General features: G+C 34.8%; 1 protein-coding gene across 1 annotated transcript in view; it reads right to left on the minus strand.

The window, feature by feature from the left end:
* Positions 1-18434, minus strand: part of Pik3c3 (phosphatidylinositol 3-kinase catalytic subunit type 3) — a 90551-nt gene that overhangs the window by 29854 nt on the left and 42263 nt on the right. Inside the window, exons 12-19 of the mRNA XM_090353185.1 lie at positions 17290-17380; positions 15274-15341; positions 8340-8445; positions 6622-6738; positions 3764-3895; positions 2743-2871; positions 1829-1898; positions 1114-1178 (exon numbers count right to left, since the gene is read on the minus strand). Coding sequence (XP_090209311.1) covers positions 1114-1178; positions 1829-1898; positions 2743-2871; positions 3764-3895; positions 6622-6738; positions 8340-8445; positions 15274-15341; positions 17290-17380 — 778 coding nt within the window. The remainder of the gene's footprint in view (positions 1-1113; positions 1179-1828; positions 1899-2742; positions 2872-3763; positions 3896-6621; positions 6739-8339; positions 8446-15273; positions 15342-17289; positions 17381-18434) is intronic.

Consider the following 18434-nt stretch of genomic DNA (forward strand, 5'->3'; position numbering starts at 1 on the left):
TAAGCACGTCACAGACAAAGTAAATAAATGACTTTTATATGTCTTTTCAAAGACATATAAACAGCAAAAAGTACAAATATAATTATACTTAGATGAACCAGATAACTAGTAATGAGAGGAAAAGCTAAAAATATTTTGCCCAACAACTTTTAAATATCAAATAAACCTGAACAACCTATCAGCAAGGTGGCTTATACTCATAATCTTAGCCACTCAGAAAGCTCAGATAGGAGGATTGTGGTTCAAAGCCACCCACACAATAAAGCCTACGAGACTCGTAGGTCCAATTTACTACCAAAAAAGGCAGAAGTGGATCTGTGGCTCCTATGGTAGAGTGCTAATCTTGAGCTTAAGGCTTAGGGACAGTGGCTAGCCCCTCAGTTCAAGCCACATAACTGGCACCTAAAAACAATAACCACATTAATAACAATGATTAAGAATACCCTGTTGTCACAGATAAAGTCATGGAGCCAAAACTAAGTTTAAAAAATCACTCTCTTCACTTAAAAATAATAAGTTATAGAAAATATAAATTAGTAGTTTTGTGAAGCTATGACTTCAAAGCCATACAAAAAAATTCATTTGCTAGAAGGGTCCACGACCTCAATGTTGAGTTGTATCAGGATTGTTATACTGAAAAGAAACAAATACAGGATTCCTATGAAAAATAATGAACGTCTGGAGAAGTTGATACAGAGGTTTCCTCCTATGAGGAAATACAGTGAGCATATACTTATTCCAAAGACAAAAATATAAAAACTGTAGAGATGACAGTGTACAAAAGATGTCATTGTTATAACTTCACAATACCAACAAATATACATGGTAATCAAAATGCTTATTACTTAATGGTTAACTTACTATATATGCACAGTTTAGAATACACATTTTAACTTCCTATTACAAATGAACTTCTGATTTCTTCTGTATGCAAACCACTGTTCAAAAAAATCAAGCATACATATTACTAACACAGAATAATGCTTATCTCTGAAAAAAGAAAAACTGTAGGAAGAATACTAAAAAAACTCCAAATATTCCTCATACAGACAGAATTTTTGCTAGCAATAATACGCCCATGAATTGTATAAATATGGAAAATTGACACTGTACCTGAATGCTTCCCTCTGTATCAAGAACTTCAGCAACAGGAACTGACTGTATAAACTGCATGAAGCCTATATAGAAATGAGTATACTGCATTAAGCAAACTTACTGTGTACAAATGTAAAAACTTTTAAAGATTATTCAATCTCAATACACGTTAGGATACAGATGTACACACTTACAATATGCAAATAAATATATAAACATATATAGACATTCAGTTTACATAATTTGCTGAAAAGTTCTTAAAGGCACAGCACAGTGCAAAGTTTTCCTCAGTCACAGTAACCCTCAAAAGGATAATTCTGGACATAGATTACAATGTAAGAATCCACCACAAATTGCATCCAATGAACATGAAGAAATACATCATACAGATGATAAACCTATTTTTGTCTGAAAATTGTCTTCTATAATTTTAAGAAGTAAAAATAAAAGGAAAGAAAGGAAGGACAGAAGGTGAGTAGAAAGAAAAGAGACAAAAAGATAAAATCTTCAAGGATAAAATAATAAAAAGAAAAGAGAGGAAAAGACAGGAAGAGGAAGGAAAGAGAGGCAGATGGGACAGAACAAGGGGGAAAGAGGAAGGAAATCAGAAAATTAAATCTGCTCAATTGATCTATAGTATAATAAATTCAATCTCTAATAGTCTTAAAAATTTTCAATTAAAAATATGCTCAGTAAACACTGAAAAAGCAATAATGATATAAAATAAACATACCATGTTTTGTACTAGTGGCTAATACTTTATAAGGTGTCAATTTCAAATCCAGATTTTCTTTCCGTAAGAGCTATTGACAAAACACATGAAAGAAATGAGAGACCATAAAGTTTTGTGAACAAATATTATAGGATTTTTATTCCGTAAAGGTTTAAGAGGTAAGTTGAAGTGCAGGTTAACTAAATTAACTTTCATTGTCAACATAAACCTTTTTGTTTGATGGTCTGGTAATATTTTTCAGTTACTTTAAATCTCTGTCATCGTTTTCCAATAAATAGCTAGATTTCCCCCATTGCTTCATGTAGACCTTTCTGGACATAAAGTACATTTGAACTCAGAAACAAAGAAATATGATAACAAGGGGGGAATGTCCCTTTAAAAGTAGGAGTCAAGGATGAGATTTTTATTTTAAATCTAATATACTGATAGAAAATTGCAAAATAGGGGCTGGGACTTTGACCTAGTGGTAGAGTTCTTGCCTAGCATGCATGAAGACCCATGTTCAATTCCTTGGTATCACATACATAGAAAAAAGCCAGAAGTGGTGCTGGGGCTCAAGTGGTAGAGATCTAGCCTTGAGGAAGTCCATGGACAGTGCTCAGGCCCTGAGCTCAAGCCCAGGACTGGCAAAAAAAAAAAAAAAAAAAAAAAAAAAAGGAAAAGAAAAAGAAAAAGAAAATTGCAAAATATGAAATTGTAAGAACTTAATTTGGAAAGTAAGGTTTTTATGGATAACATACAGTTTCACACTCACTACAGCCATACTGACATGTATAAAACAATTCTACTCATGGTCAGCCGCTGAGTGCTGAACTTTCTACTAGTATAGCTGAATATTATGAATGCTTCCTCTGTCTCTGCAAACACAATCATACTAAACCTCACTTTCTAAAACAAAAATGTCCTCTTCTAACCTTGTCCATAAGTGAGATGATCTGAAGAATAAGTTGATCTTGGCGTAAATCATCCCCATGCTTAAATATAACCGGGTATTTGCCTCCATCTTCTGTCTTGAAGAACAACTGTGCAGGCATAAGGGCACTCTGAAAAAGAATATTGTTCTTAAATCTAGACATAATGCACATTTACAGAAGGAAATTATGACATAAAAGTCAAACACAGGAGCCAGGCATGGTGATTGTTATTTATGTTCCCAGATACTTGAGAGGTAGAGGCAGGAAGATCATGAATTCAACCAGCTTTGGCAAAGTTACCAAAACTTTTAACCAAGTTTAAGAAAGTTAGCAGCAATAGTTTCTCAAGAAGGAGTGGGGGGGAGAGGGGGTGAAGGGAAGAAAGAGTATCTGGACTCAATCCCCAGTACCATTAGAGGAAAAAACACAAAACAAAAATGAAACATTAGGAACGGTCCATTGGAAAGAGACAGAGGATTATAGATCAAGTACTCTAAATCTTGCTTGTATGGTGATTATAATAAAGACTCAGAGAATTGATTACAAAAAAAAAAAAAAAAAAAAAACAAACAAGAAAAAAACAGAGCCAGAAGTGTGGCTTAGTGGTACAGTGTTCACCTAACATGAATGAAGCCCTGGGTTCTATTCCTCAGTACCACATACACAGAAAAAGCCAGAAGGGGTGCTATGGCTCAAATGAGAGAGCAGTACCCCTGACAGAGCTCAAGAACAGTGCCCAAGACCTGAGTTCAATCCCCAAGGCTGGCAAACAAAGCAAAATAAATTAAAACAGTAACAGTGGCTCACCACCTAACAACAGAACCACCCCTATTCAAAAATAGCATATGTATTCATCACAAGAAAGTTCTTAAACCACAATAAGCAAAAGTTACCTATGTTTACCCAGTTAAAATGAGTTAGAGGTTATTTCCTTCAAGGTGCTAATTATTCTAGGATGCCATCTGTGCTCTGACTTTAACAAAAATCAACCGTGTATACATTAAGGATCCAGGACAATTACCTTAAACAGTGTAGCTGTTTCTGGAATTATTCCTCTGATTTTCACCTGAGGTTCTAGAGGCAATGGGATCAGTTCCACATCTGACAAATTCATCTTTTCATTATCTCCAAGCAGTGCTTGTAGTCTCTCATTCTAGTTGAAAAAAAATGAGAAAAGATGAATTAGGGTAAAAGCTTGGTTTTTTATTATTTTTTTTAATAAAACTTATACTTAAGAGGGAAGTGGATACCAAGACATGCGAAAGGGTATCAATGTACGTGAATTAATGCACCCTCTATCTGGCAAATATCATGTAACCCTTTTACTAATTACAATAAAAAATGCAAAAAAAACCTTATACTTAAGGCAAAAAAAGGTTTTATATGTAAAACATCAATAAAATATAAAGCAAAGCCATGTGTTGGAGAGAAAAACACAGGCAATCTACTTAACATTACGGCGGCATGCTGGACTTTAACAACAGGGTCAGATTAGGTATTTTATTTGTTGAGGCAGAGAAATTATTGAGAATTCATTCAACTTACAGTTAATAAAAATCTTTTCTCCTAAGATTTATGTACCAGAGGAGATGAGGAAATCATCTTCACTTGGAGATAAATTCTGCATGATGAAATAATAACTAAAACTTTTTTATTTTTCTGTCCCAGTGCATTTGGAGGGTTTTAAAAGGGAAATTCAGGTGACACTGATCAAGAACTGCTTTGCTGAATGACTACTCCTTTGCACAACTATGTAATTTTTTAGCCCTCAAAACTAAAATAAATAGGACATTTAATTCATTTGGAAGAACTTGGTGCACTGTCTACCTTTCACTGAGTCTGTCTGCTCAAACTTTTACAGAAATATCATCATTCGCATTCTTCAGCTTCAGGCTTTGACATCTATAGAACACATTTTACTCAATTTCAAAAGAATAAGGTACTTAAAAAAAAGAGGCACACTTGAGTTCTAAGGGACAAAGCAGACCTGTAAATACCAAAGGTACAAAGCATTTAACTGTAATTCTACACGTAAGCAACAAAAATAAGCTCTAGGATCAGTGAGAAGAAAGTTAGAAACCACTATGTTTTAATGACTACTAAGGAAATTATTGCCCTTCAATGAATAGTCCGAATCTTATAAATGATGACAAGCTTCAGTTAAAATCAATTGAAAGCTCCTATGAATTTCTTTACATGACTTATAAAATCTAGAAAGCATAATCTCTAACCAAATGGAACAGATATACCAGTGTGAAGAAACTGTAGCCTGAATTTTAACTTATTCTGTCTTAGCCAATTTCTAGTCAATGTGCTAATAAGAATAAAGAGAATGGGAGGGAAAGAAGGAGAAAAACATGAGAAGGCATGTCAGTGTTCAAGAAGTAATGTACCCAGTACTTGACAAATGTAACTGTAACCCCATATATATTACCCCGACAATGAAATACAATAATAAAGAAATAAAATTTAAAAAGAAAGAATAAAAAGAACCAGAAAATAGATAATAAGGGTTAGAAATCCAGCCACTTCTAACTACCTCTTCTATTTTGAGGGCCTGGCCACCTACACCTCTTGTTCTGGTCACTGCAATTGTGGATAGCTCTATCTCTCCTCTATCCCCTAACCCCCTACTGAGGTCTTAGGCAAAGTGATGAAAATGCCTCCACTTAAAATGTACTGTAGTCCTCACCCATTGCACATATCCAAGGCAAGGCAAGTCCTCTGCTGGTGAGCACTAGGCTTCACATTCTAATTCACCCAAGCATTTTTAAGGGGAGGTCTTCCAGGGACTCCAACAACAAATAAAGGCAGTTCAATTAAGATGTGTGCCCCCTCAGGTCTACTCACCCTCTTTGACCATGTGAACAATAATTCCTTTTTCCATTTTTTTCTAGCACTTAGCTGATTCCTTATGCTTCAACTTCCAACTCAATTCACCTTTTCCCCTCCAAGCTTTCCTCTCCCAAGTAAGAATAACAATAAACCTGTTTTACAACTGTCACCATGAAAGATGGTTCCATGATCTAACTAGATTAGGAAAAGAGAGGGAACTAAGTGGTTTTCTCAAATGGTTTAAGTTACTGATCAGAAAGCATGAAGAGACATTTATATTCACCTTCACAGCTATGAGGAAGATTAATGCACTAGCCAGGAGAGCAGATGAAAGATTAGCGATTGTACTTCCATCCAGTTGTAAAACCACAGACAGATTACAAGGCCTTCATTTTCTCAGAATCCTAGTCTACATGATTTCTATAGGTCCTCTGTATATAATGTATACTAAATCCTAAAGTGCTAATATTAAAACATGAAAGGCAGCAAAGAAAGATGGCTGAAAATGTGAATTTAAAATGTCTGAATACAAGTAACTCTAGTATATGCAATACTGCACAACTTCTATCTCAACTTTTTCCCCAAAATAAGATGATGATGATAATAATAATAATAATAAATCCAGGAAATGGACATATTATAGAGTGCTAGCCTTGAACAAAAGTTCCAGGATAGCATCCAGACCCTGAGTTCAAACCCAAAGCCAGACAAAAGAAAAAAAAAGACAGAGTAAGAATATCTAGCATACTGAATTGTTGTGAGAATTACATGTCACTGTAAATGCATAAAATAAGGCCCTATCAATGTTCCTATAACCATAATTAAATGATAAGACTAATATAGAACTGGGTTTGGTGATGCATTTCTGTAATGCCAGCACTCAGGCAGCTGATAGATAACATGATGAAGGACAGCTTGGAATATACTGGCAGGGCAGTATCTCACCAAAAATGTTCATACAGTAAATCAGCACAAGATAATGATCCAATTTTATGATATCAAGCGATTTGAAGACATGAGCAGAAAATCAGCCTGGAGGCTTACCTTTTTCTTACGATTTCCACTTTCACGCTGCACTGCCTTCATTAGATGCACCAAGCGATCTACAAATGTCTGCTGTGCGGCTAGCAAAGAACGCATGACTCTGACAGACTTATCGCCCTAAAGGAAGTCAAAATAAAAGAAAATTAGTTCTCTATGTAGTATGATGATCTGGATTTCCTTAACAGCACGGGTGATCATTTTATATTCCTAACAGCCGCAATCTTCAACACAAAGCTAAACTGGAAAAAGATTACTTAGATTGATTCAGAGATAAAAAGAAATATGCTGTCTGAGGTACACACCATTAACCTGTTCATAGCAAATCAGTCTACCTGAAACACAAATAAGTATGTGACAAGAAAGAATTCATTCAATCTGACTCAACAAATACCTGCCAACTGATGATGTCTTTAGACTACACTGGGAAAACATATTATAAAAATAAAGATACCAAATTGAATAAATTCAAACTAACAAAGAAAAGAGAAACAACCAAATAGCATCCTAATATATTTTGGTTAGTAAAATCTAAGTTGTAAAATCCAAAAATCATAACTACTGATTCCCAACTCATAACATTATATACTAGCTGTATTCTCTCATGATGGCAGCTATAAGAATACTATCATCCTCATTTTAAAAGATGAGAAAAGTTAAGCTCAAAGCCAACTAAAATGAATTCATGGGTAATAACAGCTATAAGTGACAAAGTGTTTAATGATGTATAACTTAATTATGAACAGAAAACAGAAAACAGCAAATAAAAGGTGTTATGAAGTAAGATATTTCAATAGCAAAGTCTAATTCCTAAATGTAAATGTAAGGCACCCTCTGCTGGCTAATCTGTGACACTACTTCAGAGTCAAAACAGGCAAAAAAAAAAAAAAAAAATGCAGGCAAATAGTTACACAAGAATATCTACCATGGCTACTGCCAGCTTACTAGAATGTTACTAGTCTTAATCAGAGACTACAAAAAGGAAGTGGGGGGGTGAGGAAGAAAGGCTTTGTTTATTTTTATGCCATTTAAGCGTTTATTTCATCAAATTGCAGAACTTCCTGTAAAGCATTAAATTGTACTTCTGTAAAATTTATTTTTTTTTCTTTTTTGTCTGTCCTGGGGCTTGAACTCAGGGCCTGAGCACTGTCCCTAAGCTTCTTTGTTCAAGGCTAGCACTCTATACCACTTGAGCCACTTCTGGCTTTTCCTGAGTCTGTGGTACTGAGGAATTAAACCAGGACTAGGCAAGCACTTTATCATTAAGCTACATTTCAAGCCCTTAGGTTTCATGTTAGAAATAGAATATTTAAGTATTCAACTGTTACTGTAGTACAAAAGTAGGCAGAAAATATGTAAATATTATAAGCATAAATATGTCACAGTTCACTTATTTATGAACATTAAGACATTGATTTCAAATAATTTTTACATGGGGAGGGAGGAGGAAGGGAAACACTGAGCTCTAGGTATGAGTAATAAGAATACTAGAGTATTATCAAGAAATAAGGCCCTGAGTTCACACACACACACACACACACACACACACACACACACACACACACACACGTATGCACACAGGCATGCACACAGTTATCATCTGTTCATTTGCATATTTTCAAAATGTAACAGTGATTCTTAGTTCATGGGATATAATAAAACAGCAACAGGGCAGTTTTGGTCAGGCACTCCAGTTTGTCAAAGCCCCATGAAATAGCTACCTTCAGCAATGCTTGGCTGAATCTCCTCATTACGTTCAAGTACATCTCATGAGTCTTTGGATCCCTCTGCTGAGTATCTTGATCTTCACATTCCACTATCACATACCTTCAAAATATGTTTCAGTAATTCATATAAAGTGAAATGCAATTCAGATTCACTTTCTAAACATACTTTCAGTAAAAAGGATTAAGGAATATTTTCAAAAATAGGAGGAAATAATAAAGTAGACTTTATCACCATTTTCAACAATTAAAATATCTATAACCATCAATAAAAGGCAAGTTAACAGTAAGAATGTTTAACTGAGTTTTATCATTAAGTTTGGTACTATCCATACCTATGTAGAGTCCAACACCAGATATCTGACCACTCCAACTCTAAAAAGAAACTACTTACAGCCAGGCATGGTAGATCACACCTGTAATCCTACTCAGGAGTCTGAGATCTGAGGATTAAGGTTCAAAGCCAGCCTGGGCACAAAAAGACCCTAGACTCTTATCTCCAATTAACCTTTAGAAAACGGGAAGTGGGGCTAGGCTCTAGGGTAGGGTGTAGCCTTGAGCTGAAGAGCTCAGGGACAGCACCCAGACACAGTTCAAGCCCCATGACCCAGCAAAAAAAAAAAGAAAGAAAAGAAAGAAAGAAAAAGAAAGAAAAGTACTTACTATAGTTCTGATGTAACCAGTTGTAGTCTTTAAAAACTACTTTGTTTATGTACCAGCCACAAAAATATTAATCGTTTCCCCTCTTTTCTGCTATTTTCAAACAGTATCAAGAGTTTCATTTCCAACACCACTAAATAAATAGTCAAATAGTTAAATTTCTAAAATTCTATACCCGACAGGCTTCAGTTTTAAGCTTCTCCATACAACAGACTCTTTTATTTATATTCTAGGAAGATCTTTCTCTTACTTCTTATAAACACCTACTTTGTTAGTTTATTAACATTGCAATGATGTGCAGAAAGACTGCCCCTAACTCTTCATCTGTCTATATTCTATTCATTCTTCAAACATAGCTGGCTTTCTGTCTTTTTTAAAAAAATTTACTGTTTGTGCCTTTGTCTTTCTTTTTTTGCATACATTTTTATCGTAATTAATAGAAGGGTTACATGATATTCGCCAGATAGAAGGTACATTAATTCACATACATTGATACCCTTTCTCATGTCTTGGTCCCCATTTCCCTCCCCCAACCCTCACCCTCATCTTGTTTCCCCCCCTTCCCTATCCAATTTCAAATAACCAAATACAAATATATCCAATGTATCAGAATAGGAGATACACTAGACCTCCTTGGCACAGGTCGAAACTTTCATAATAAGGACCAAGAATCACAACAAATCAGAGAAAGGCTGGATAACTGAGACTGCATTAAACTGCAGAGCTTCTGTATGGCAAAGGACATAGCTAGTAAATTAATTAGGAAGCCCATCGAATTGGAGAAGATCTTCACCAACCATACAACACACAAAGGCCTTGTATCTAAAATGTATCAACAGCTCAAAAAATTGAATCACTCCAAAACTAATCTCCAAAAAAACAACCATCCCATTAAAAGATGGGCCAAAGACTTGAGTCTTCTCTGAAGAAGAAACAAAAATGGCCTACGCTTGGTATTGGCACAAAAACAGACCAGAAGATCAGTGGAACAGAATAGAAGACCCAGAAATAGAACCACATACCTACAGTGAAGTTGTATTTGACAAAAGAGCCAAAGATATACAGTGAAACAAACACAGCCTATTCAATTATTGGTGCTGGCAAAACTGGGCAGCCACATGCAGAAAACTAAAAATTGACCCTAGCCTTGCACCATGCACAAGCATTAACTCAAAGTGGACCAAAGACCTCAATGTCAGACCAGAAACCGTGAAACTGCTACATGATAAAGTAGGAGAGACACTGGAACTCATTGGCACAGGCAAAAGATTCCTGAACAGAATCCCAGGGTCACAACAGATTGGAGAGAGACTCGATAAATGGGACTACCTAAAAATAAAAAGTTTCTGTACAGATAAAAACATAGTTGCAAAAATAGAGAGACAGCCAACCAAATGGAAAAAGATATTCACCAACAATACATCTGACAAATGCTTAATATCCTGTATCTACAGGGAACTCAAGAAACTAATCCCCCCAAAACCCAATAAACCATTCACTAAATGGGCAAGGGAACTAAAGAGAGACTTATCAGAAGAAGAGATTAAAATGGCAGAAAAGCATATGAGAAAATGTTCATCATCTATGGTCATCGAGGAAATGCAAATAAAAACAACTCTAAGATACCACTTTACCCCAACAAGAATGGCCAAGGTTTTGAACTCAGACAATGACAGTAACTGGTGCAGTTGTGGAGAAAAAGGAACTCTACTACACTGCTGGTGGGAATGCACACTAGTTCAGCCACTCTGGAAAGCAGTATGGCGGTTTCTTAAGGAACTGAAAATAGACCTTCCCTACGATCCCGCCATACCACTTCTAGGCATCTATCCTGAACATCATGACCCAAGATATTATAAGGACACTTGCTCAGCTATGTTCATCTCTGTACTATTCACAATAGCCAGGCGATGGAAACAATCCAGATGCCCTACTGCAGATGAATGGATACAGAAAATGTGGTGTATATATACACAATGGAATTCTACATAGCCAACAGACAAGATAAAAGAATGGCATTCGCAGGGAAGTGGATGAATCTAGAGCTAATCATGTTGAGTTAGACAAGTCAAGACCTAAGCATCAAAGGCACATATTTAGGTAATCTTAATATGTGGCTATTAAATCCAAAGAGTACAAGAGCGAGGACTCAATAACTGCATACCCAAAACTATGGACATGGTAATGGAAATACAAAGATAACTATATAGACATAAAAACCTATGACTCTACAGACATAGTTTTATTTCATAAATTAATATGTTTCTATGACATACAAACCCTTAGCTTAATTGTGATTACGTTCTAAATACTAAGTCCCAGTGATTGTAAATAGAGATTCCCTCCTTGAACACTTGTATGTTAAACTTGTCATTTAAAATATGATGTAAAAATCAACATTAATAAATTCTTTAAAAATGCTCAACATCTCTGTTCATAAAAGAAATGCAAATCAAAACAAATCTACGATTCCACCTCACTCCAGTTAGAATGGCCAGGATAAAGAAATCTAATAACAACAGATGCTGGAGGGGATGTGGCCAGGAGGGATCCCTACTACACTGTTGGTGGGAGTGCAAACTCGTTCAACCACTATGGAAAGCAGTATGGCAGTTCCTCAAAAGACTAAACATAGAGCTCCCCTATGATCCAGCAATTCCACTACTAGGCATTTACCCAATTGTCCAGAAACATGGCTTTCTGTCTTTTAGAGAACCTAACAACTTTCTCATCAAAACTGTTAGGACAGCAATAGCTTCCTTCACAACCTCTGTTGATAATCTATCCATATTTGCAACCGGTTTTGCATGATTAACTCTTAGCTACCTTCACAGATTGTAAAGAACTGGTGGAAGATGTTGAATCTTAGTTTTTCAGTACCTCAACATCCAGATATAGTTGTGCACACACAAGTGTTTTTAAAATTGGTAAGAGCTTTGCTCCCCTACTTCCAAACGAAACACTATACCTTGATGGTAACAGATGGCAGTCCCTAGAGTTGTGAAACCCCATGATTTCTATGAAGTTTATATGAATAACATTAGATATACCATATAATTTTTCCAGCAAGAGTTTTAAAACAGAAAGAAGACATTCATGAATCTCTGAATCCTGAATGAATTCTAGAACTTTCAGATCTGCCAATAGACACAATCAATTCAGCTAACGAAATCTAATTTTCCAATTGTATTCCACATTAAAAGTGCTCCAAAGATATACATACAGAGATTATTTATAGCAATGAAAAAAAGTGTAACTAACTGGACAAATGTTATAATGTGCAACAAATAGCTAAAATAAATCCATATTTTCTATACATGGCATTCTAGAATGTTTTCCCACTTGAGGACTCTAAGACTATCCAACAGGTAACAGATATGAATCATAAAACTGACAAAATTCTATTCATAGTGGTTAAAGTCCTTGTTTCTGCCACCTCCATATATTCAGTTTCCTTTCCTGCATACGTATGTAGCAAGATTTACAAAAAAGCATAAAAATGACCCACAATATACAGGTCCTACTGCTGTCCTTACTTGGTTTTGATCACCAAGTAAACACATGAACTACACTTTCCTGTTAGTGAACACATACGTTGATATTTATGACAGCAGTCAAATTATCAAACATTTCTCAGATTATTTGCCAAAATTCTGCTATGATAATGTCTGCCTATGATAAAATTACAATGTTGTCTCCAAATAAGAAAGTCAAGGTTAGATCAAGACTACAAGACCTACATTCAGAATGCTTGTGAATCGTCTGTTCACACCTATAAACTTGATTCTACAAAGTACTGTTTAGTATTCCCCTGAAAGCTGTCATCTTAAAGTAGAAATGGAGACAAGATTGTCCAGGTACTCACTGTAACATGACATTGGCATGCTACACTTTCCTAGCAATTTCATTTTGTAGAGTAAATAACTTTTATTACTTTCAAAGGTCCTAAAACTTATAGAAAACATGTCAAAGCATCCAAAGTTTACTTTCAATTTCAAGACACTAGAATGATGATAAAAATAAAAACCTGGAATGATTTATAGATTTGGATAACCAACATTTTACAGATTGTAAACTGTAAGTCCCCTGTGTGGCGTAAAAGGTTGACACTACTCATTTTAAAAGGATTGTCTGTACAACTACTGGCCCCTCAGGATTTAGCCACAGCAAGGCTCCATTCTGAAAGGGAATAAAAACTACTTGAAAGTGTTCAAAACAAAACAGAAAAACATAAACTTGTATTTTAATACATTTCCCACAATACAGTAAGCTTAGTGAAAGGCCATACATATTCCATGTTATTAATATATTTATTTATACTTTCTATTCAAAGGATACAAATGATTATTTGATATTATTTCCTATATTACTATTCTGTATTCATAAAAGCAGTATCAGCCAAAACCAAGGATATGCATCAATACATTTCTCATCATAAGTATTTCTGAATATATATTACACAGTCTACAAATGAGAAATAATAACTATTCCTTAGAGAATGAATAGACACAACACATGCTACTGCTTCAATAAATCTAAAAAGTACTGGAAAAGCACAGTCAAATCTAAGTTTGATGAAATACTTTTAACACTGGGAACTGAGGCTGCACTTTACTGTTTATCCAGAAGTGAACACACTGAATGGTAAAAGACAAAAGAATAAACGTGGACATGATAAATCATGAAGTACTCTAGACATTCACAAAGTGAGAATAAAAGAGGATAGATATCTTAGAAGAGAGTCACAAGGTTAAATAGCTAAAAGAATAAAATGTTTCTCAAACTTCAAGAAATGTAAACAAGAGGTTTTAAGTTATTTTGTTTATTGCTTTAAAAAAATTTCTCTTTTGTTGCTGTTTCTGATTTCTGTACTTTTTGTCTTATAAGAGTATGTTTTTTAACAGGGTAAGTGGAAGCACAGAAATGGTGGGACAAAGAATGAACAAATACATAGTGTCACTAGACAGGGATCATACTATATGGCCTTATGTATCTAGATTTTGTTCTAAGGCAAATCTTTGCTAGGAGAGCCCAAGGTTTGTACTGTTTATGACAAATGAGGGAAACCATTGAGCCTATCTTCCTTTGAGTATGGCTTCCTTCACTTAATAGGATTTTTTCTAAGTCTTTCCAAAATTTCCTTACAAATGGGGCGTTGTCATTCTTTCTGACAGCATTACTCCTGTTCCCTTCCTCAAATCAGATAAACTTACATATAAGACAAAGGGTACAAAAATCAAAAATGGTGATACCAAAGGAAAAACATGAAAGAAAAGAAAAAACTGTAACAATAAGTTAAAAATAATTTCTACAACCAAAAATAAGACCCCAACCTATGAGATAGGGCTCATGCTTGATATCCTATCTACTCAAGAGGCTGGGCCCACACAGCAATGTCCTCTCTAGGACGCTCATCTTCCAAAAACCACAAGTGGAGCGATGGCTCACAGTAGAAATATACTAGTCTTACCAAAAGAGTTCAGAGATAGTGCCCAGACTCTGAGATCAAGCACCCCAACTGACAAAAAACAAACAAAAAACTGAAATCTGTCATTATGTTCAAAGTATCATTTACTTTTAAATATTCTGTGTAAAGAAAACTTCAGGCACAGCATTCCCAGCTACCACTTCGCCCTTTGTGTCCTCTGCAAAACTAACACTCATTCATCCATTGTTAGATGAGATAACTTTGAATTCTCACTTTCTATTTTCACATGATTTTATCATTTTGGCAAATTACCTAAAAATTGGAAAGTATTATATATTATGTTAATAGGATTAAAGTCAAACAGATCACACTGAAAAAATAAAAATGGATGACTTTGACCAGTGATAACTTAGTTTGGGAAAATCAGGTGAAGGAAGAAAGGCAGCTATTTTTATCAGCAATCATTTTCATGAACAAATAAGCACTGAGAAATGAGTGACACAAAAACTATTATAGGGTTTTGATGACTATTCATATTGCATTTTATGTTTATGTTTGGACAAAGCATGGGAAAAAGTGCCTGGGAGTCACAAAGTTAACAGAAAATTATTTTTTATTTTTTTTAATTTTTTTTTTTTTGCCAGTCCCGGGCTTGGGCTCAGAGCCTGAGCACTGTCCCTGGATTTTCTCAAGGCTAGGGCTCTACCACTTGAGACACAGTACCACTTCTGGCTTTTTGCTACGTATGTGGTACTGAGGAACTGAACCTGGTCTTCGTGCATGCTAGGCAAGCACTCTACCACTAGGCCAAACTCCCAGCCCCAGAAGATTATTTCTACATACCAGTATAAATAATTAGCCAGTGTTGAGTTTTTGCAAGCTCTTGATATCAGGAAGGTACACAAATCTTGCTGAAAGAATTAAAAGAAATGTATTACAAATTACCAAGGGAGAAGAAAAAAAACAGCCTACTTTTGAACTATCAATTTTCATCTGTTTATTTTATGTCACAGTTTATATTTTCATCTACTAAAAAAAGAAAAACAAGAAATCTAAGTAATTAGAGGCTGTTATCATACTGAAGATGTGTCAAAGTTTTGAGTAGTGCTAAGAATCCTAAGTTCAATTTTAAGTCTACATTTTAGATCATAATGCAAAGTTGAAAAATGCATTAGTTCAACAGGCAGAATCTATCTCAAGTTTAGCTTTTGACTGCATACATTACATTTTTATACTGTGATGTATATGTTTAATATAGTGATGTATATGTTTAATATAAAGCACACAGTTTTCATTTCTCAAGAGGCTTTCTATAAAAACCTATTTATAGGACATAAATAAGGAAAATAAACATTTAAAACTATGAAACAAACTATGTACTATAAAATTTTAAATTCAGTTTGGATGAAAAACTGAAAAGCTTTAAGCTTTTAAAACATTTTTTTTCATGTGTTTGAGGAAAAAAGAAAATGGTATCATATTAGAGACCATAGGCAACAGAAGAAATGGTAAGGACACAGATAGACTTAGTGGTGTAAATATCTCCAGGTAGTTACTGGGTGCAAGTTCAAAAGATTTCAGATGTGTCATAAAACACTTGGTAAGTGACATGTACTAAGCTGCACTCAACATTTAGCAATACCTCTTTAAGAACTCTTTGAATTTCTGAAATAATTATATTTTTGCAATGAGTTTTTATCTTTTGTATGTATTTTCTTTGACATATGAAATGGTAAAGAAAAATCTCAAATATTCTGCTCAAGTATCAAAAAAAGAAGAGAATATTGGTAGTTCTGGTTGTGATAAAAGGAGTGAATTCAGGGTTGGAGATATAGTGCAGTATACCTAGCTTTGATTCCCAGAAACACCTAGAGAAAATTCAGCTTGGTTGAATATAAACTTTAAGGTGAAAATCTTTTGTACAACTTTACTTACAGGGAAGTAATACTTCAATGACTTCCAAATAAAACTCATTTGGTGTAAGGATTTACAGGTCTTCCTCAACTGACCATCTTCTGCCATGTTCCTTTCTGTGGGTACTCCAATCAGGCACATTGGCCTCTGTTGTTCTATATACAAATTCTTACCCCTGAGGTCCTCTACACTATTTTATTCCTTCTACTTAAGGCCTTTCCTGATAATCACATGGTTGTTTCTTAATGTGCTTCACTTTTAAGCAGATGTTACTTGGGGGCAAATAATCTCTAATCTTCACAAACCTGCAGCCAATTAACCCTGTCACAATGCTTTCTTTCATACTTCTGTGATTTATTTTATTTCTACTATTATATACATAGTAGTAAACTTTTACTCACTGCCACACTAGAATGGAAAACCCACAACTACAAAATAAAGACATTTTTGCATCTCTTGGCATCCAAAACAATTCATGGTGCACCATAGAAGCATGTGTGTTATGTGTGTGTGCGTTTATATACATACATAAATAACTGAATAAATGTCTTTCTTAGGTTTGAAAGGGCAAAATAATTATAGCCTGACTAGAGTGTCTACTTAAGGGGTTTACCTAAGTATTCTAAGGTGCTTAGATTTTAGAAATCTTTTTTTCAATGAAATATTCTCAAGGAGGAAGTAAATCTGTAAATACTCATAAAATTCATTCAATTCATTAACTCCTAAAATCTGGCAGAAAGCAATCATAGACTCAACTAATCTTTCTAATATCAAAGAATTAGTTTTTTTTTTTAGTCTGAGGTTAAAATAATTCTTAAATTATAAATTCTAGGGACAAGAAGTTCTACAATACATACTAAATCAGCTTTTAGCTGTGCACTACCCAACACATACTTTTCTGAGTACTATTAACCTACACAATCGACTTGAAAAATTTTGTCTCACCTCCAGATTTTCACCATCTGCAACTTCTTTTGTTTTCGATGCAGGAGGAGGGGAAGATACTGGAGGCAGTGGGTTGCTTATAATCTGAGAGCTAAAAATGTAAAAAAAAAAGATCCCTCATGTTCAAAAGAAAAGTATCTAAAAGAGTCAGCACCCATTATGTATAGAAAAGTTAATGGGGATTTTGTACTTTTGAAGTATTTTCACTAAAATACTAGATTCATACTATATTTAGGAAAAGAGCATTAATGGTCAAGGATTATGGGTAATATAGCATCATGGAGATTAATGCAGACTGATTAAATCTGTACTTGTATGTAGGTTAGAAGGCCAAAAAAGAAGAGGCTAAATGAAAGGACCTCCAAGATATAGACACAAGAGCCATATAAGATGTGACTGTTGTTCTTAATGTACTATGTTATTTCTCATCTCTTTTGTTGTCCCTTGGTTATCTCATATTGTTACAGTGTTTTACGTTCTTATCTGATATATTGTATATATGTTTATTTGTTTATTTGAAATAGGACAGGGAAGGGGAAAACAAGATGAGGGGAGGGGTGGGGAAGGGCAATGGGGACAAAAACGTGAGAAGGGGTAGCAATGATTGTTAAGTAATGTACCTTCTATCTAGAGAATATAATGTAACCCTTCTATTAATTAAACTAAAAAAAAAAAGACATCCAGGAGATGTTAAGTGAAATAAAAAAAAAGAAACAACTTCACATAGCACATTAGAAACAACAACCACAAAGACAAAAAATAAACTTCACTGCAATATTTGTTATTAAAAATGTAATGCAAATAATGAAACTTTACTATACTTACTGTAACTAACAAAGCAGGAGTAGACAGCCATTGAGCAAGATCAAAATATGCTACTTAAACAACTTTGTACAGCTAATACTGTTCAGATTTAAAAACAAGGATTCTGACTGCAAAATGATGTTCCCAAAATATGAGTACATATGTCATATTCATTGGTAAAACTTCAAGCTGGGAGTGGTGGCTCATGCCTGTAATCCTAGCTACTCAGGAGGCTGAGATCTGAGGATCAAGGTTCAAAGACAGCCCGAGCACAAAAGGACCAGAGACTCTTATCTCCAATTAACCTCTAGAAAACTAGAAGTGGGGTTTGGCTCTGGTAG

The sequence above is a fragment of the Megascapheus bottae genome, chromosome 19 (assembly GCF_031878675.1).
Source record: "Megascapheus bottae isolate mThoBot1 chromosome 19, mThoBot2.hap1, whole genome shotgun sequence".
Classification (NCBI taxonomy): Eukaryota; Metazoa; Chordata; class Mammalia; order Rodentia; family Geomyidae; genus Megascapheus; species Megascapheus bottae.